A 20,692-nucleotide genomic window follows, 5' to 3' on the forward strand; every position below is an offset into this window, starting at 1 on the left:
ACATTCATTTGAATGGGTTGTTTCATCTCAGACACTGGTGGCATATCGCTAGGATACTCCACCAATGTGAGATAGGTGCGGGTCATATTTCTAGAATAGGACCCTCCAAGTGAATGTAGAGCAGCTGCATAGAAATGGGTGCAGAGCATGTTGCACATGCTCAGTGTGCTCTCCTTCACTTTCAGTGGTACGTTCTGTAGATAAGTGCAAGTCCCAGAGGTGGGACACGCACCAATCTGACATGGATGACAAATCCTGGTGATACACCAACAGTGTCTGACATGAGACAATGCCTTTAAATTAAAATGAATGTTTTCCGGCGAGATGTGGAGGCATCTAAACATGCCTCATAGTGTTATAATAGATTCACGGGTATAAGGTAGATAGATCGATAGATAGATAGATATAGATATAGAGAGATAGGAAGACAACAGAACAGCAATAGACAGGCAGCCTGACATATAGACAAATAAATTATACATAGGAGAATCAGTTGTTGTGATCAGACAGAACTAGCTTTCACTTAAAAAAAAAAAAAGTATAATGCTATTATATTCAATGGAAGCATCCTTTTTGCTGTTACTGTTTACCCTGTCTGCATTTTGTTATTTTTGGCAGAAGAAAAAGTCATTTTTGCAGGGCTTTTTTTCACCCAAAAATAGGGATATGTGATGAATACAGATTCCTGTATATTTTTTTGAGTTGAAGTCAATGGGTGACAGATGCAAGCGGAATTTGTTAAATTTACATCCGTCATGGAAATCATTCAATGGATCTGTTTTTTGTTATTACTTTGTTATCCTGACGGATCAGAACAACGGTCAGCCTGGCGCAGATGTGAACATCGTCTTAACTGAGATAATAAATGTGAAAGGTAAAAAACACTCACCGCACTCATATTCCTTGCAGCATGGATTTTGTGAGGTCACTTCCACCAATCTGTAATTTTCTTCACACTTTGGTAGAGATGGACAGGTGACACCCGCGCACTGTAAAGCAAACAGACACATAAGCCATGAATTTCGACTCATCAGTTATATGTTTGATATTTATCATTTCTGAGAAGTTTATCAAAGTGCATGACTGTACCTTGCCTGGGGTAGATGAAGCTGGGGTAGATGATATAGGGGCTGTCAAAGAAACAAACAGAAATCTTCATGGAACATTTTCAGTGGAATCGTCTGAGTCTGAACTTTAGCAGCTATAAGGATGGTTATACCCAACCCCCTGGTCTACATAGTGACGCTTTCCATGAGTACTTACGGCAGTCATACTCTGGGCAACACTCAACATTAGGGTCTCCAATTCTTACTGGCGGACTTAAATCACTGCAAGTAGGAGGAGGATTGCAGGTCTCCTGACATTCTGAAAAATAGAGAAAACCGGATCCATTGATCAGTTAATGTAGTCCATGGACGTCATTACAATAACAATGGTTGTATGGGCAGAAGGACTTACGACACTCATAGTGTTGACAGCAGGGATCAGACCATGGGATTTCTACCAGTTTAGCACCATTCTTAGTACATGTTGGTGGTGGCTCACAGACGACATCTTTACATGGCGTCTAAAATACATACACACAAAATATATTAACGTGACAGACAATGGTTAATAATACTGTAATACACACTTAATTAAGACTCAAATATATTTGGGATTTAAATAATTGGGATTTAAATAATTGACTTACATTGTAAGTCAGGACGGATCCGTTTGGCTTCGCATCCAGAACTAAATGGAGGCGGAACGGAGCCAAACGGATGCATTCTGAATGGATCCTTATCTATTCAGAATGCATTGGGGCTGAATTGATCCGTTTTGAACCATTTGTGAGATTCATGAAACAGATCTCACAAACGCAATTCAAAATGCCAGTGTGAAAGTAGCCTAAGGAATAGTAGAGATTGTACCTAGAGGGAAGGTAACGATAGAGATAGAACTATTCCTAATCTAAATTGTAGGGCAATGTTTTTTTTTTTTTTTTTTTTTTTTTAGTAAAGCGGATATATGAGATAATTTAGGGTTGTATCCGTTCAGTGATATTTTCCAAATCATACATAGACCTAAAAAGGGCCTAAAACACAAAATAAATGTTAATGTATTCTGTGTATACCGGGGACTTTTAAAGATTCTGGCCTCCATATTCAATCATACAATATATTATATATCAGATGGCAAATATCAGTATACTTACAGTTGTAGGAGGAGGAACTAAAGAGAAAAGAAAAAATAATGTGTTATAAGAAAAGTAGGAGCAATATAATAATTTGACCTTCAAGTTGTTTAGAAGACGTAAGCGACATGACCTTCCTTATAAGAGTCACAGTACCTTCTCACTGAGCAGAGCAACAAAGAATGTTCTGTATCTCTATGGGTCACTCAGAACCAGAAACATCTATGCAGGATTTTATCTACTCACTTCTCGCCATCCATTTCTTATACGTATATACTGTATGTCATGTCACTATATATACTGTCACTGTCTATAATGTCATTGTATAATAGTGTTGAGTGGACCCTGACATCTTTTAGTCTTCCTCCTGGGTGGGCCCCTTCTGGGTTCAGGCCCTACAACAGCTGCTTCCCTTGTTGTCCCTATTGCTACGCCCCTGGTAGTGACTCTTTCCATGAGTACTTACGGCACTCATACTGGATCTGTTTTTTGTTATTACTTTGTTATCCTGACGGATCAGAACAACGGTCAGCCTGGCGCAGATGTGAACACTGCCTTCACTGAGATAATAAATGTGAAAGATAAAAAACACTCACCGCACTCATATTCCTTGCAGCATGGATTTTGTGAGGTCACTTCCACCAATCTGTCACACTCTGGTAGAGCTGGACAGATGACACCCGCACACTGTAAAGCAAACAGAGACATAAGCCATGAAGTTCGACTCATCAGTTATGAAAATTTACATGTGACATCTTTGCACTCCTCCTATTATAAGAAACAGTAAATGAGAATGAATCTGCATCCTGATATTACATCTATGCTTTGTATCATCTAAGCATTCCCAAACCTAAACCACAAAAAAAAAAAAAAAATGCTAACATTATACTAGTAAAAAGCTAAAGTGTCAAAATTATTTTGGCAATCCAACAAAAAAAAGCTACAATACAGCAGTGAAGAAGGTCATAAATTGACAGATACTCACATATGGCGTAGTCGATTGGGTGGTTGTTGTCAAGTCTACAAGAAAATACATTGGGAGACAATATTAATCATAAGACATTAGGGGAAGCAAACTTTCCCCTCTCACATATGAAGGGAACTTATTGTATAAGTTGCATTGTGGTTAAGGCGCAAGATAAACCAATACTTTCCAAAGCCAAACTGAGCCCTATAAGTCAGCTACTGAACGTGATTGGATTGTAACCATACCAATCCCCAATATGTGCCCACCTAGCCTCTCTCTATCAAACCATATTTAATAACTGCTGTGGATATAGATTTTGCAGAGATTTGACACAAATGTTTGTGATATCTTATGTGCAAGTATATAGTATTGTGTGCATTGCACAAACTGCACTTATGAAGGTCTGTGCAGTATATGTTTTCGTGAGATGTACTGTATGGATAGTCAATGGGAGGCTTCAAAAGCAGTCCACCTGGCCAGCGGTGGAAGTTCTTCCGTGGATTCATATACATAGATACAATTTTTCAGCTCTCGAAGGTTAATGAAATCATATAGCATCTGATGGAGTGTGACATGATCTTTTTAAATATTCCAGCACCCAGAATGTACAGTATAGTAAAACACCTCTATATAATAATGTTGCATTGAAGAAGGAAGTGCCAGATTTTATATATATATATATATATATATATAAATCCCCTAGTTGTGTAGATATATATATATATATATATATATATATACATACAGTATATATACCGCCACAGTAATATACATATATATACTTATATGTGCCCAGTAATGTCCCCCAATCACAGGTGCCGCCCCCCACCCCCGCTGCTGAATCCTCAAAGTGACATCATATCCTTAGAGTGCGTGACCTTTTTTTTGGTGGCGACTTTTTTTGGGGACAGGCAGTGTATATATATATATATTAGAGTTTATATTTGTTTTAATAAATATATTTTATTGTTAAAATACAGTACATAGTCTTCAGTCACCGCAGTGTCTAGTGCAGTCATCCTCAAACTGCGGCCCTCCAGCTGTTGCAAAACTACAACTCCCACAATGCCCTACTGTAGGATGATACCTGTAGGCTGTTCGGGCATGCTGGGAGTTGTAGTTTTGCAACAGATGGAGGGCCGCAGTTTGAGGATGCCTGGTCTAGTACATGCACAGAGTTTCAGGAAAGTAAAGTTACAGAAAGGTAGAGTTAGGAAATAGGCAGAGTCAACAGTAGCTTCTTACACCTATTCATTAATATTAATTATTGACATTAATATCAATTATTAATAATCACAAATAATTAATATTTCTTATAACAACATTATTTACATTAGTAAAACACTGTACCCATTTATATATTTAATTATAATGTTCGGCTTTAATAGATACATACCAACGCACACAAAATGTGGGCAGCAAGGGTCTGCTGTAGAAACCTGCTGAAGGTATTGCCCATCGGCACAAGTATCCACTGTACAGTGAACATTTTCACATCCAGTCTGGAAGCAGAACACATAATTACTATGAAAAGTTTCTGTAATTTGAAGACATATAAGGCACGGTGCATAAAAACCAGTAAAGACAAAGGGCAGATACCGATGTTAATTTTAAAATGTGTATTTTGTACCCTCCTGTTGGAGGCACACAGACACATCCTTTCTAAAAAGCAGGGTGTGTTTGCATTATGACAGCTGCAATGAGTGTTAAGTTATTGGCCAGAAAACTGCCATTAGATTAACACAGTATCCTGAAAGGGTTGGGGTACGCCCTCACCAGGCCCGCTTTTGCTATCAGGCGAGATGAGAATCTCGCCTCGGGCGGCATCGGCACAGCCTGTGACCAATGCCCCCTTTGCCAGCAGTGGCACTGTACTTTTTCCTTTTATAAGATGCACTGCATCTTATAAAGAGAACACTAGTAAGCGCTTCTATTATGGAAGCGCTCACTAGTATGCAGGAGGCAGGGAGAGAAGTGCTGTGAGTGCTGTACTTACCCCTCCTCCTGCTTGCTCTTCTCAGGTCTCACGCTGCTGTGTCCTGGCTGCCTGTAGCATCAGGACGTACAGGGCGCATGATTACCTGATGCTGCAGAAGGTCAGTTGACTGCAGCGCGGGCCCTGGGAAGAGAACCTGGGAGACCACAGGACCTGGAGAGTGGCAGTGGAGCAGTAGAGGTAAATTAATTAATTTATTTTTAAGTCTGATTTGAGGTCTGATATGGGGGTCTCGGGGTCTGATTGGGGGGTCTGAGGTCTGAAATGGGGGGTCTGGAGGTCTGATTGGGGTCTGATATAGGTTTCTGGAGGTCTAATGGGAGTCTGATATAGGGCTCTGAGGTCTGGTCTGAGGTCTGATATGGGGGGTCTGAGAGGTCTGATGGGGTCTAGTCTGAGGTCTGGTAAATGGGGGGTTTGGTCTGAGATGGAGGTTTCTGACATGGAGGTCTAATGGTGGTCTGTTTTGGGGTCTGACATAGAGGTCTAAAGAAGGTCTGATCTGAGATGGGGGGTATCAAATGAGGTTTGATATGGGGGTCTGATCTAAAATGTAAGGGGGTATTTTTTGTACTGGCACACTATCTGTGTGGTACCAGTATTTTCAGGGTAACTGTTTTGGCAATATAGTATTGGGGAGTACAACGGGCACAGTATTAGGGATGGCAGGATGGGGTGTTCAGAAGGTGAGAGGATGATGAAAAAGAATGATGAAAAACTCTGCAGAGAGAAGAGATGGCTGAAAGAAATCATCATGGTGATCTGGTCTGAATGGAGAAGATGAGGAAAGAGAATATTTACATCAGAGTGTAGACATCACTAGATGTAAGAGGTACATATGTGGGGCTGTATTATCCTGTATGTTTTGTAAGTGTGTCTTTAAAGCGGTTGTCTGCTTTTTTTCTTCGTATGAGTGCTGCCTTCTCTGCTCTTTTTTCCTGCTCATCACTGAAAATGGTGCGGTGAGCAGGTGAACAGAGCAGAGAAAACAGCTCTCATTGCGCTGCCTTCCCTTCAAACAGCTGATCGGCGGGGGTGCAGTGTGTCGGACCCCTGATAATCTGGAGGAAATGGGTTAGGGCTCATGCACATGATCGTATGTATTTTGCGGTCTGCAAAAAACGGATCTACAAAAAATAGGGATGATGCCCGTGTGCATTCCGTACTTTGCGGCGAGGAACAGCTGGCCTCTAGAAGAACAGTACCGTCCGTGTCCGTAATGCGAACAATAATAGGACATGTTCTATTTTTTTGCGGAACAGAAATACAGACATACGGACATGGAATACATACCGAGTACCTTCTGTTTTTTTGCGGACCCATAGAAATGAATGGTTCCGTATACGGTCCGCAAAAAAAACAGAACGGACATGGAAAGAAAATATGTTCATGTGCATGAGCCCTGCTGACTTTGTCCTAGCCTACACGCAGATATGAGAAGTGAAGTGTAATTCATCAGTGTAGAGGCATATACATTGGCTATCCTCCTTAACAATAGTTTTATTAAAATATAAATAAATGTGATATTTTACCACAGGGGGCTCAACAGTCGGAGTGACACCTAGGAAAAAATAATTCAAGGTTAATAAACCCATAGATACCCATGTACACCAATGTTTTGTAAGGAAAAGTTGACACATAAAAACTTACAATCCTCAAACTGTACACAACGATGAGTAATTTCATCAAAGACCATTCCTGGGGCACACATGGGGTAGCAACCTTCAACCCTAAGAAATGTGCAAAATATAACAGTTTAATAGATGTTATATACATACTAAAATATAGTATATAACATGATAAACTACAAGATTTTTTTTATCAGGAACTTTCCTAATGGGCCTGCTCTAAAACATGGTTTATGGTTTATGTTTAGTGTAACTTACTTGAGAGTCAATGTGCACTTTGTACCAATAGGATCCTGACATGTTGGAATACATGGATTTCCACATGCTTTGTATTTCCAGGTACATATAGAGAAAGATGGCAAGCCAAAGCTTTCCTCTGAAAATTAATAGGCAGTGTTTAGGTCTTAAATTTCGTGAAATAACATTTAAGTGCATATATTCGAATTGGGACAGAAGGTCTTACCGATAAGTTTGAAGCTCATCTGCAGCATATTTGCTGATTTCACTTTCGACATTACTAGACCTTCGCCACTGTTGGAAAGATAAAGTCCTCGTGATAAATAGGATTCCAGAGCATTGAATCCGTTCACCCAGCGACTTGGTCTCAAAACAAAAGTAGCTTTTCTACGGAATTCTACACTTGGTTGCCACTTCATCAGGCTTAGACTTCCATCATCATTCTGTACAATAAAGTAGTTCTGGTGTTGTGCAGACTCCAAGGAGATCAACCTTCTCCCATCTACATAAAGAAACAAAAAGGAGTCAATGTTAATTACTCAAGCTGTACATTAAATATTCTGTGGGTTGGTTGAGCATTGAGGTCACATGACATTTGTGAAAACATTTTTCACATACTCTTATGTTGGTCCACATAAAGGCTTGGAGTGACCATGAAGCTAGCCTTCAAGTTGCCAGGAGTATCATCTTCCAGTGACACTGTCTTGTTATGAGACACTAAGTTTTTGCCGTTCATCATTACCAAGCGGTATGGACCTTCTCCAGCACCTTAAGACAAAAAGTTTCCAATTATTAGTAGACGTCATCTTTAATACACTATTTAAGATCATTCAGTTCTGGTAGTCAGTAAAAAGCTATATCTTACCTCTGTTGTAATATTCACAAGGAGATGCTGAAACAAAACAGAATAGACCATTTAAGTAATCAATAAAACTTTAGAGGCAACACAATAATACAACTTTTTGAAGAAAAAAAAAGACTTACGGCATGTGTCAGGACTTCTCCATTCAATGGTGATACCCTTGCGGCAACAGGCACGGGCATAAGCTGCCAAGGCAGTGCAGAAACAAAGACAGCTTTCCCCCTCTGTGCAGGCCTCGGTTTCCTCAACACAAGCCACGTAGTAAGGCTCCACATTCACCTTTTAGGAAAACAATTTGTACTCAGTACATTTTTACAGTATTTTATACCTTATGTAAGTTGTTCTCTAAAATGACAAAAAGCCTTAGTACCATTCACTTTACATGGCTACCAAGGCTGTCAACCTTTATTTCTGTTGAAGGTTAGTAATAAAAAGAATACCTAAAAAATTACATTTACAAACACAAATATAGTAGTGAAGAACAAGTCCTACCAATGTGTTGCATTCAGAAAACTCATCACTCCTAAGAAGGCTGCATCGTTTCTCCACAAATGCCTTGTGATTATCAGTAACAGGAGGAGGAGGTGGCACTTCAGGACACTGTTCAAAAATGAAAAAAATTGTATTAAAAAAATGTGTATGTATGTGAGAGTGTGTGTTTGTGTGAGTATGTATGTGTGTGAATGGTCACCTACCTCATCATACAGGAACTGAGAGGCATATTGAGCCATATTACTAATGGATATCTCACTAGTGGTGGTTCCATCAGCATCACCGCACATACCTTGAACTTTGCCCTGTATCCAAACAAAAGAAGTTAACTATCCTCAATGGTCTATGACTACACATAAGCAAAGTTCTTAAAAATTCAATTCTGCTGCTTTAGCGCATTTTACAATAAAACACGCTTTGTGACGAAATTGCTTGAAGATCCACCACAAAATCTCGCACAGTGCAAGGTGACATCACATGACATGTTGGCCAGTGTGGTGACGTCATGCATCACTGCGCATGAGATTTCGTGGAGGATCTTCAAGTAAGATGGCTTCAGTGGCCTCTTCATGCTGAAATGGATGAGGTAAGTATGATTTTTTTATTTTTACTGCCATTTCAGGGAAAATCAATAGTTTAAAGCTGCACTAAAATGCATTGTCATAGTCCAAGCTGTTAATTTCAGCACAGCATTCAGTGCTAACAATGGGGGAATGGTTGCAGTAGGAAAATAAAAAATGTCGATCTGGTCTCCTTATGTGTAGTACTACTGCTATGTATTACTGCAGCTAATAGTCCAGAACTGTGGTGACAGATTCCTTTTAAACAATTTGTTGCATCCCATATACAGAATAGTGGTGGTACTGTCGCTTCATAGCGTTCACATTCAATGGGGGAGATTTATCAAGACTGGCACTTTCTGTGCCAGTATTGATATCCCCTGCACTGCCAGAGGATGCTCCTAATTCATGACGAGGTGCATGCCTTGTCATAAATTAGGTACATCCTCCTCCTTTCCCCTAACCAGAAATCTACAAAAGCTCAGAACGGCTGTAGATTTCTGGCTTCATTTACACCAGAAAACTGCATAAATGAAGATTATTTTGTCAGGGAAGCTGGTCAAGCCCCTTCCTGACCCTGCCACAGCCCCTTTTCAGACCTGGTGCGAGTGGAAAGAAGTTGTAGATTGAGGCGTAACTAACCGTTGTGCCTCCATCTATGCCTGAAATACACCTAATCTATAATATATAAATGACCCCCTTCGTTTTTAAATCCAAGTTAGTCGTAACATACCTGTAGTTTTGGTTCCAGTTGAATGATAACATCTAGATGTTGGTCATAGTACACAGCAAGACCCTCCAGGAAAGTGACCACCACATAGAATCCAGATCTGTAAGTTCTTAATTGAGTCCTACTGCCTAGTTCATATGCCTGCAAATATAAGACATCCAAAAAACTATGTAATTTCAAAGATCTGATGACACCAATCTCTACAATAAATAAAATACATTTAAAGTCCTTTCAGCCCTTCAAGACGAAGTTGTTTACTGCACAGCTTTGTACAAGTCTTACCACTGTGGTGTCAAATTCACTCAGCACTACACTTGCTCCTTCAAATGTGATGTAGATAGTCTTCTTAAGTAGAGCTCCTCCCATGTCTGCATTTGGATCATTCTTCATTATAACCTTGAAGAATGGGCTTTCACCTTCACGAGACTAGAAGGGAAAATAATTGAAAAATATAGATATTTGAATTTGTGTTACTTGCCCGTTCATTGTGTGCCACTGTTCCTAGGACCATATGTCTGTGTGGCAGTGCACATCCGCCTCTGTTCCGTGCATACTGGCCGCTGTTTACTTGTGAGTGTGAATAGTTCTGTTGTGATGTGTGCTCTCTCCATACTGGTTCTGGGGTTAATTCACCAGTCTGTGCCTGAATCTGTCTGAATCTGTACCTGTTGTCCATTATGTGCTTATTAGTTCTGCTATTTAGTTCCTGAGTTCTGCCTGTTTGGAGTACGTTCTGTCTGAAGTGTGTCGCCAGACCATAGCTGTTCAGCAATGTCTGGTTCTGCGCAACAATGTTTGCTTCAGAAGTCTAAAGCCTGCCCCTAAAGGTTTGCCTTGTATCTGTATGTTCCTGGAAAGTGTTTCTGGGTTTCTGAAGTTATTACCATGTCTGCTTGCTACTACTTGTGTGCTTGGGTTCCTGAAGTTATCCAAGTCCATATCTCTAAGGGTTTGGGTTCCTGAAGTTATTATCCAAGTCTGAACTAGTCCCAAGTCTATTTCCCCTTATGCCTTAGGGTTCCTGATGTTAATTTTTAGGCACAGTGGTTCCACTCAATCTGTAATAACATGTAGCTTCATGCTTTTATAATCTCACAAAACCTCTGGGTGACTAATATTCTTATAGTTTACTGTAGAGAGGGACATTATGAATATTGTTCTATATGTAAAATACTTCAGGAAATATTATTTTCAGTCTATTTACAGATATAAAATCCCAATTTTTACAACTAACCTCAACTAGCACAATTGCACATTTTCCTGTGGTAAAAGTTTTCCAGACATTGTCGAAAAGGAAGAATTGTGATCCACCGTAAGCATTACACACTTTGTTACATTGGTTATTGGTACATGAGAACTTTCCATTTTCACATGTGCTGTAATAAAAATAAAGTAAACATGGATTTTTTGATAATTTGTTTAGTATTTTATTAAATCAAATTATTTTTATGGAATTTAATTTATGGTCATTTTTTAATTTAGGACCAATTTTAAAATCCAAAGGAAGGTATGTAAGGCAATCGAATAAATATGCAAATATAGCAGCGAATAATTTTTTAACAAAAATGTACAGTAACATTTGCCAGGGTTAGATATAGAAATAGTAATAAATGTGTTTAATATGTCTAATATGTGTTAGTCATAGACAACAAGTGTCAACACCGCAAGAGGCTTACCAAGTGTTACAGTCCTGGGCCAGTGTCTCTCCTGGTTGAAACAACTCATCTCCATGGACACAAGGGCATTCATTTAGTGGTATGCAACTTCCATCACTGCTCCTCAGAAGACTAAAATAATTGCAAAGTTTAGCATAGCACATTTTATGCATTCCTGTATCCTCCAACAGCTTAAACCTTCAGCAGATTATACAGTTTAGTTTATACTAAGCGACATATTCACATTGAATAATACTCTAATCCCTTTTTCTATCCCTAAAAGGAGTTCTTCCATCTATCTGGACAACCTCTTTTCTTATCTGATGATTAGTTGATTGGTGTACATCTAGCATCTAAAACCCCCAGTGATTGGCTGTTATTCCAGTGAAAAGCTGAAGGTGGCTGCATATTTGTGACCACTGCAGGAGATATCTGGTTTCACATACCTACCATTCAAATAAATAGGTGACCATTTAATGCATGGTTGCATAGACTCCCTGATAATGGAACCTGCTGTAAGTCTTGGCTCCTCACTTGTGACTAACAGAGAGGGGTCTTAAGCAATGGACCTTCCACTTCCACATGCCATATTAAGACTAATAGATACTGACTTTCCTAAGGTAACAACCCATTAATAATATACATATTCTTGATTGTGAATTCAAATGAAGGGTGACTTAAAAATCACCATTGATTTTCCTTCAGTTACTATAGTAGCTGTGAGAATGGTGAAAGCTCCCAGGCCTGCTGTTGTTAAGCTTCTATTAGGTCCTGCCTCATGCAGGGCTTAATAGGAACTTTGGATCAGAGTTATGAAACTGTCTAAAAGTAAAACTGTCTTTGTTGTTGATAGCACCCAATCACAGTGTAGCTCTCATTTTCAAGAGATATTATCAAAAATATTAAATATTATCAAAAAGTCACACATAGACCTATAGTAAATGTTATTAATAAAACTAAAGAGGAGCTTTACACAGCACTTAGGCCGAAGAATATAAAAGTTATTTATAAAAGTTTGGTATTGTACTGACTGTAATCGTGCTGTCTTTTTTATTGTAAAGTTAAAGGGAATCTGTCACCAGCAACCTTCCTGTCCAACTGTTTGTATAGACACATAGCTGTGGTTTACCTGGTTAAAATGCTGCTTTTCTATTTTTGATTTGAGGCTCCATTCCCAAATTATGATACTTGTTCTTAATATGCAAAATAGGCATTTGGTGCATTGAGGGTGTCACCGTTGCTCAAATTGCACCGAAGCTCCATTCTGTGGGCAGCCCCTCACCGACTGCTTTGATTGACAGGGCCAGGCAGTCACAAAGCAATAAGGAAGGGGTTGGCCACAGAAAGGAGGGGAGCTGTGGTGCAACAAGAGCCAAGAGCAATGGTGATGCCCTTGTTGCACCAAAGGTCTAATTTGCATATTAAGAAAATATATAACTCAGAAACTGACCAACAATGGACCAACAATGGAAAAACACATTTTATTCAGGTGAACTATAGCTATGTGTCTATGTAATCAGTTTGATAGGGAATTTGCTGGCAACAGATTCATTTAGATTTTTTCTTTTCTAGCTTCCCAATACATCATATTAAAGTTTAATTAAAGTGACATAAGAAAGTACAAAAACAAGGCTTCATATGGCAATGTGCATAGAAAAAAGTTATGGCTTTTAGAAGGCAGTGTTTAAAAAACCAGAGAAAATAAAAAAAAAGCCTGTGTTCGCGAAGAGGTTAACTCTTCATGACAGTTACCTATATTCCGTAATTTTACATTAAGATCTCTTAATGGGCCTTCTAGTTTCATATTACTGGAGCTATCATTCATGACCACAAATCTTGGGTATTGACTTTACCTACCCAGATTTACAGACACATCCTGGAACGCATTCAAGGATACATCCGTTTTCGAATATAGCCAAGTTGCTACAAGAGGGCTCACAATACTTTCCAAAGCCAGCTAAACAATCTGAATAGATTTCATTCTCAGGGCACTTTTCCACCTCTGTCAAAATGAAAAACAAGCAAGTTACCTCCACAGCAAAGCATTTTTATAATGATATATCATGAGATCAGTTACTTATTAAAATACAAAATCAAGATTCCAGGAATCTCACCTATTGGGGGTATTTCTGGGTCACCACATTGCAATAATCTCTCACAAGGGCTAAAATGAAAAACACAAGTGATATATGAATTTCAACCATTTTTCTTATGCCGACCATAACCATTATCTGTCTAGTGAAAGAATTGGAATAATTCAGTAAATATATTCCTTACCATGTTTGTCCATCGGCCTGGGTTATAGTCTCGCCTAACTTGTACAGATGGTTATTGTTGTAACAAGGACATGAATCTCTGGAAGAGAGAAATATATTTGAATGGTCACAAATAATGCAGATGTATATAAATATATAATAGTATGTGTTCAGTCAAGCGTTGGGCTAGTGGTTGGGTTTCTGCAATTCATTGGTGAGAACAAGTTGCCCTTCTCAATAGTAGATCATGATTAATGTTGAGCGAATCGAAGCATCTAAAGAGGAATTTGATCCGAAGTGTAGGAAAAATTCAATTCGTCACAAAGCCAAATTTCCTTGTGCTTCGTGGTAACCAATCGTTTTCCCTAAAATGTTGGCTACAGTGGTCTTAGAAAGAACATAAAAAAATACTCACCTCATCAACAAGCTTGGGCAGAGGCAGTCCGCTCCTCTCTTGAGTAGAAAAGACCTGCCCTGCACTGAGTGTCATGATGTTATTGCGTGTTCCCAGTGATCACATGGTGACATCATCAGTGATAACATCACCACTTGATCACGCTGGGAGTACGCAGTGATGTGATGACGTCACTCACCACGTGATTATGCTTGGACATCACCACGCTCAGCGCAGGTCGTTTCGGCATGTCTTTTCCACTGAAGAGAGGGGTGGACTGCCTCTGGATGAGCCAAGTGGATGAGGGGAATAATTATTTTCTTTTAAACCCAAAAGGCCATACTGCACTAGTGTATTACCGCTTTTAATGGCCATTAGACAGGTGCACTTCTGTCTAGGCAGCTGTTAAAAACGATCCCATTGATTGACTGAATAGGGTTTTAACATAGAGATTCGTGACAAATTATTTATTAATGAATGGAATTTCTTGTCAAAATTCGACAAAGCTGCCGAATCAAATTTTTCAAAACTTCACTCATCTCTAATCATGATTATTGCACAACATGACTCATTCTCATATAAGGCTAATATTAAAGTGCCCTTACCCCAACACACAACTATTCAGAGATGCATCATAGTAGAGGTCAGGAGGACAGACACAAGCTTCATTCAGTGGGATAGAAGATGTAATTTTTATAAGGTGTGTAGTAGAGAATTCAGCACAATCGTGTTGTGAGAAGGTATCATCTGTAATTAAAGTCATATCCCCTTCACAAGTCGGAGCTGAAAGTGTAATTAAAAAAACATTGATGGTTAGGAGGCATTTTTTGTCTATGACTAAACATTGACAGACATCATGACTATTGAGATGATTCCTTTCTGTGCTTGTGGAGAAAGCCACATACCAGTTCACATTATGCATGAGGAAAACGCAAATCAAACCTGAATCACTTATCTTAATCAGTCCTTCTTGGGGTTACTGCTAAGGTATCCATGCTTGCTCCTAGTGTAGTTTGAACTGTATGCTGCATGTTACTAACCAACATAAGGTGTTGAGATACAACATGCTGTTTCGGATAATAAAAGTTTGGGGGGGGGGGCTGTAATGCTTAGAAACGCCATATTTTTTTAATGGCCAGAAAACTGGAGTAATAGTACTAATAACACTCCTCCAATCTCTCCACTGAAAGCATTAATACTGGTTGATTTTTCAAAAATAGCAATAAAACTCACTGCAGTCTGAGAATGAAGAACTAACTGGAACAAATATTCCTGCCCGGCCACAGCGATAAGCATAGTCTGCTAAAGCTGCACAAAGTCCAATCTGTTTATTGTAGTAGACACTATTGGCACAAGAGATCCTGTAGGAGTGGGTGTCAATAAGAAGAATGCAGTCTTCAAAGATGGAGCTTTCCAAGGCTTCAGAACAGATCAAATCAGCAGTAATTTTTTTATCTGGTAGAGAATAAACAGAAATGTGTCAACCTCATGTAAGCCAACCATTCAGTTATAATAAGACAGGACACTATTATAATAAGACAAAGATTTTTGACATCTGTCCATCAAGATCAAGTTCTCTGAGATCTAAATCTACAGTAGGTCAAAGGCAAAATATACTCATAGAATAATTTTGGCCACTTTTGCTTGACCAGACAGAAGAAGGAATCCTTTCAGATCCACCAAGGGTATTTGGATACATCCCCTCATTCACAGGATATGCATGTAACACAGATCCCAATTACAACTGTGAAGTTTTTTGTACCTACGAAAAATGTAGATGACCCTTTAAAATATTTGATTCTCAATAATATTGCAGTTACCTTCGTCTTCCAACTGTTTTGCATGTTCTGAGCACTGGGATTGTGTCTTCCAGGATTTGCTGAAGAAGCTGGATACAGTCTCAGTGATATCATTTGAGCTCCTGCAATGCACAAAGGAAAATAAAAAATTACCAAAAGCTTAGAGGTATTTAAATATTATTGTATTTAAATAATCTTCCCATCTTAAAGGGAACCTGTCACATTGAAAATACTGTCTGAGCTGAAGGCAGCATGTTAAAGAGCAGGAGGATCTGAGCAGATTGATATATAGTTTTGTGGGAAAAGATTCAGCAAAACTTGTATTTTATTTCATTGAAATTCCTGCTCATTCTGGGTATGAAGTCAAGGAGTGATTTCCTCTACGGCTGTGCAAACAGAGATAGCTGTCAATCGCTAATAGGATTGCCTCTTTAACTTAAAAGCTCCGAATCACTCTTTAACCTCAAAGCTCAGAATAACTCCCATACTAGCTGTGAACAGTATGAAATGGAACTTAAATATAAAAGCACAGGGGGCACTCAATATCTGGCCATATGGACAACTAAATCCGTTTATTATACATCATAAAACACCTGGCTAAAAAATGCAATAAATATGATGCATTCAATAAAACCTGGACCCCACCTGTGTGGCCCAAATATAGGCGTAGTGTGTGGAGATTCAGAAATTAAGAAGTTCGGCACACCAATTACATTTACTATTGCAGCGGTGAAGACGTTTAGGAACTAGAAGACACGCTCTGCCACCTGCCCCGTCATGTGGGACGCCACGAGGAAATGGATGGATCACGTGGGACGCCGCGTAGGTCCTGGCAGGCCACAAAAGAAAGAATCCATCTCGAAAGGATAAGACCGAACATGGGCGGAGAGTGGTAAAGTACTAACACTTACGCTGTCATTTATTTCTTGCATTCAGCAAATTGACTGTATACACATCGCTAATGAGTGAACATACAGACTGTATACACAGTTTGGAAATTAAATGAAAGGAGGAGGACTTGGATTAAGTGCAAGAATACCAGTAAACTATTGTATATACATATAGTTAGTCGCAGCAACATTATAGCAGTGCATTTTAGCCTAGTATTTATCCCAGTATTTATTGCATGCATCATATGTATCATATTCATTGTATTTATTGCATTTTTAAGCCAGGTGTTTTATGATGTATAATAAAAGGAGTTAGTTGTCCATATGGCTAGATATTGAGTGCCCCCCGTGCTTTTATATTTTAGTTTGATTGTAGTACAAGCATAGGGTGAGCCAGTGGGGTGTGCCGTCTCCATCTTCGGTTTGATAGGTGAGCCACTTACTATCTAGTTTTTTCATGAAATGGAACTTGAAACCTTTCTTTGAAGGAACACTCCTGGCAAAACCAGTACACTGTGTTCTAGGGTAGGACAAGGTATAAGGAGGCAGTGCATGAGACAGAGATTCAACTAATTCCCTTGTCATGCTCCATATCATCATGCAGTACTCTGGGCATAACATAACAAGGTGTTTCAGTTTGCCTTGAGTGTTCATTTAAGTACTAAGGGAGTCATTTATTAAGACTGTAGTTTTAAATGCATATATAACTTTGGCGTATCCACTGCCGGTCTAATAAAAAATATAGGCATATTTCTGATTGTAAATGACCCCCTATATGTTTTTTAAACCCTACCAAAAGAAAGAATTGAGGAATAAATGGGAAGCACTACCCTCCCCATAAGCTGTGTCTAAGGCATCTTATCCAGCCAACCAGTACCATGCTCTGTAAGTACTAAAAGGCAGGAACCCCAAAACATATTTCAGGTGGGTTGTGCTTCTTTTTGGCTAACATGAGCTAATTTTAATACTATTTTCCCATGGAATATTGTCTTGAAAATACATTTCCAAAAACCCATTGGGCCACTTCAAGTAGAACAAGCTAGCCTCCACCCCACCTGCCCAGAGTCATCTTCCATACATATTAGAGTAAGATATTAGTTATGGGGTACAATGAAACAAACTTACCTGAAATCATCGTTACGATTGTCATTGTAAGTTCCACACAAGCCACTGGTTTGGTTTTTGTAGCTGGCATCAAGGATAACATATAGGCGGTTAAGAGTAAGGTCATACTGCAGGTTAAACAGTGGGCTCACCACATCCAGGAAGGTGGAAGAACTTCTTATGACGGTAATAGTGTCTAGAAAGAAAGACAGATTATTAATATCTTAATTTAAATTTGAAGCAATGGTATTAATATTATGAAGCTTGATGTTTGATGGACTGATGAAAGCAAATGACAACTGAGGTTTATCTATCTCTAGAAGAGGTCTTCATCTGATGGTGGCATGATCTTCATAATGCTATATTTACATACCTATGAGGAAGTAAGGGAGAGCTGTGGTTTCTCCTTCTGACAAGATTTTTCCATCATTAAGGAGTTTTATGCTGGCTTTCGATGGGATGTAAATGTCTACAGATTCAATACAAACTGCATCTTTATTCTACAACAGAGGCGGAAAAAAGATTACGGTACCAGACAAATGTAAAATAAAATTTGGGGCTTTTCTTGTACCCCATTGTAATGGAATACCTACATAGTTGTTACCACCCAACTCTGAACAGGGTTTATTATTCAAGCTGATTGTGAAGGCTGCAGTCTTAGCCAAAATGTAACTACAATCTCCAGGCGTTTCATACAATGTCCCATCAAAGGTACGAATCATCTGGAAACCAGTCACTGAACAGACACCTGAGATACAGAATGCACAGAATATCATACACCCTTAAAATTATTATAACTTTACTATACTTGACTGAGGATTTATGTAAAACAGAGAACCTATAATCACACATAAAGATACAACGGACCTAAGGTATTTGTTGGAAGGAAATAATGTCAACTAGTGGTGACACAAAAATGACTATATTGGCTGTGTCCTGGATGATGAGGCATTATATGGACAGTAAATATATTCCAGTGAGTATTCTGAGTAATAAAGTAATGATTTACAGGACTGAAACAAAGAGATGAAGAGGAAATAAAATTACCTGGGCAGTCCAGATTTTTCACACAGGTCAGTGAGCCATCATTGCAAGTACTAAAAAGTCAAAACATGGATTTAATTGAATATAATAACATTTTCACAAATACGAACCATAGAAGACCGGTAATGAAAATGATTTTAGGGCAAAATACATGCAGTTAAAGGTGTTAAGAGACTATAAAGGACAAGGATGTGAGTTACACACTGTTGGAGATGATATACAGTACATATAGAGAGAAGTAACATACCAAGTAACGCAGTTGAGTTTTACACTATCTCCATGAGACACAGAATCATGGTTGAATGTACAAGATTCTCCCACGGATGGAACTGCTGGACTAGGTTCCTCTTTCTTAGGGGATCACTGGTTTCTCAGGCAGAACTGGGGTCTCTGGTTCAGTGGGATTCACCTCCTGAGTAGGCTTAGGTTTCTCTGTTGTGGAACATAGCATGAGAAAATGTATGATACCAAATGTATTACTTGTTTTTCAGTGTAATATTAGACTCCCTTTACAATTAGGATGAGAGCCTAAATAATTGAGGAACAGATCCTGAGTTCTGAAACTGATGATGGTTAGACACAATGGTAGTTAAGAGCATGAACGTATGCTGGATTTACACTTCCTAATGGAGAATATGATTATCGGGAAGGCCCTGTAATTGCTTGCTCCTTGTTGTAGAAGAAGAGCTGCATTTACATACAACAATCTCCTCCACTGTATGTGAAGAAGCAATGGATATTGTAATTTTCTGTGGGCAGCAGAGTGCTGTTTACACAACAAAATCTGCTGCCCAGAAGCTGTTATTTTACAGTCCACATGAAAGATTAATTCACAGAATTTTACAAAAAACATTCGCTATGTGGCGAATTACTTCGTCCCTAAGCACATTTTTTTGTAAGTAGCGGGTGCAATGACAGGGAACGGCGATTGCACCGCTCACCATCTTTGAACCACTCAGATGCCACATTTATCGCTGATTGCGGAATCTGAGATCAATATTAAAGCATTTTAGTGGTTGCTAAAAAAAATGTAATTGTACTTACCTCATCTATTTATCAAGAGAATGAGGTAAGTACAAATGATAAAGACCGTTTGGTTGAAACGTTGCTGCACAAGGTGTAATAAAGAAATCAATTGGATCCATTTGAAGTGCCGTGGCTTATTCTACTCATTTTCTGGCTATTACGGGAATCCTAGGACCAGGATTCAACGCTACGGGCACCACCATTGGAATCATTGCAATAACAGTGAGTAGTGCTGGCCTATTTGCGATCTATTTATCAAGAGACCACCAAGGCCATCTTGCTTGAAGATGCGGCGTGAAATGACACACAGCGGGATCTTCAGGCAAGATGGCCGCGGTGGCCTCTTTGCACTCAAATGGATTAGGTAAGTATGATTTCTTAAAATTTTTACCACCATTTCAGGGAAATTGATTAATTACCTTGAAGCACCGGGAAATTTGGCTTCACAGTGAATTAGAATTTTTCACTTTGTTAACTTCGAGATGATCAACACTAATAATAATTAAAATGACTCTGTAGAGGTCTCTGGAGTGGTCATCTTCATCAGAAATGAAGCACTCATGGGACCGTTAAACCTACATCATGAATTGGATCTGCTCCCGAGATGGTAGCCTACCTTGCCTTCTCATTGACCTAACTTGGGGATCATTATCCTAGGTAGAGATGGCCTTGCGGTTCACCCGGCGGTCGTTTCACGGCGAATTTTGCTCGTTCGCGATTCACCGAACATGCGAACATATGGCAATGTTCGCATACGACATATTCATTTGCATTGCGCCGAACTTTGACCCATGACACATCCATTAGGTGGGACAGAACAGCCAATTGAGACTTTTCAGCACATGGACATACCCCCACCCTATAAAAAGAACCTGAT

General features: G+C 39.2%; 1 protein-coding gene across 1 annotated transcript in view; it reads right to left on the minus strand.

Annotated features, from left to right (window-relative positions):
- Nucleotides 1-20,692, minus strand: part of LOC122926153 (otogelin-like protein) — a 105,451-nt gene that overhangs the window by 21,854 nt on the left and 62,905 nt on the right. The window contains exons 13-43 of the mRNA XM_044277533.1: nt 19,834-19,838; nt 19,037-19,140; nt 18,793-18,842; nt 18,339-18,493; nt 18,119-18,245; nt 17,767-17,941; nt 15,773-15,873; nt 15,186-15,407; nt 14,558-14,735; nt 13,581-13,658; nt 13,418-13,467; nt 13,161-13,305; nt 11,325-11,435; nt 10,883-11,024; nt 9,931-10,074; nt 9,652-9,789; nt 8,562-8,663; nt 8,359-8,466; nt 7,989-8,145; nt 7,870-7,896; nt 7,623-7,772; nt 7,231-7,506; nt 7,026-7,143; nt 6,790-6,869; nt 6,672-6,700; nt 2,773-2,863; nt 2,198-2,214; nt 1,459-1,567; nt 1,264-1,365; nt 1,090-1,130; nt 890-989 (exon numbers count right to left, since the gene is read on the minus strand). Coding sequence (XP_044133468.1) covers nt 890-989; nt 1,090-1,130; nt 1,264-1,365; nt 1,459-1,567; nt 2,198-2,214; nt 2,773-2,863; nt 6,672-6,700; nt 6,790-6,869; nt 7,026-7,143; nt 7,231-7,506; nt 7,623-7,772; nt 7,870-7,896; nt 7,989-8,145; nt 8,359-8,466; nt 8,562-8,663; nt 9,652-9,789; nt 9,931-10,074; nt 10,883-11,024; nt 11,325-11,435; nt 13,161-13,305; nt 13,418-13,467; nt 13,581-13,658; nt 14,558-14,735; nt 15,186-15,407; nt 15,773-15,873; nt 17,767-17,941; nt 18,119-18,245; nt 18,339-18,493; nt 18,793-18,842; nt 19,037-19,140; nt 19,834-19,838 — 3,432 coding nt within the window. The remainder of the gene's footprint in view (nt 1-889; nt 990-1,089; nt 1,131-1,263; nt 1,366-1,458; nt 1,568-2,197; nt 2,215-2,772; nt 2,864-6,671; nt 6,701-6,789; nt 6,870-7,025; nt 7,144-7,230; nt 7,507-7,622; nt 7,773-7,869; nt 7,897-7,988; nt 8,146-8,358; nt 8,467-8,561; nt 8,664-9,651; nt 9,790-9,930; nt 10,075-10,882; nt 11,025-11,324; nt 11,436-13,160; nt 13,306-13,417; nt 13,468-13,580; nt 13,659-14,557; nt 14,736-15,185; nt 15,408-15,772; nt 15,874-17,766; nt 17,942-18,118; nt 18,246-18,338; nt 18,494-18,792; nt 18,843-19,036; nt 19,141-19,833; nt 19,839-20,692) is intronic.

The sequence above is a fragment of the Bufo gargarizans genome, chromosome 2 (genome assembly GCF_014858855.1).
Source record: "Bufo gargarizans isolate SCDJY-AF-19 chromosome 2, ASM1485885v1, whole genome shotgun sequence".
NCBI classification, from domain to species: Eukaryota; Metazoa; Chordata; class Amphibia; order Anura; family Bufonidae; genus Bufo; species Bufo gargarizans.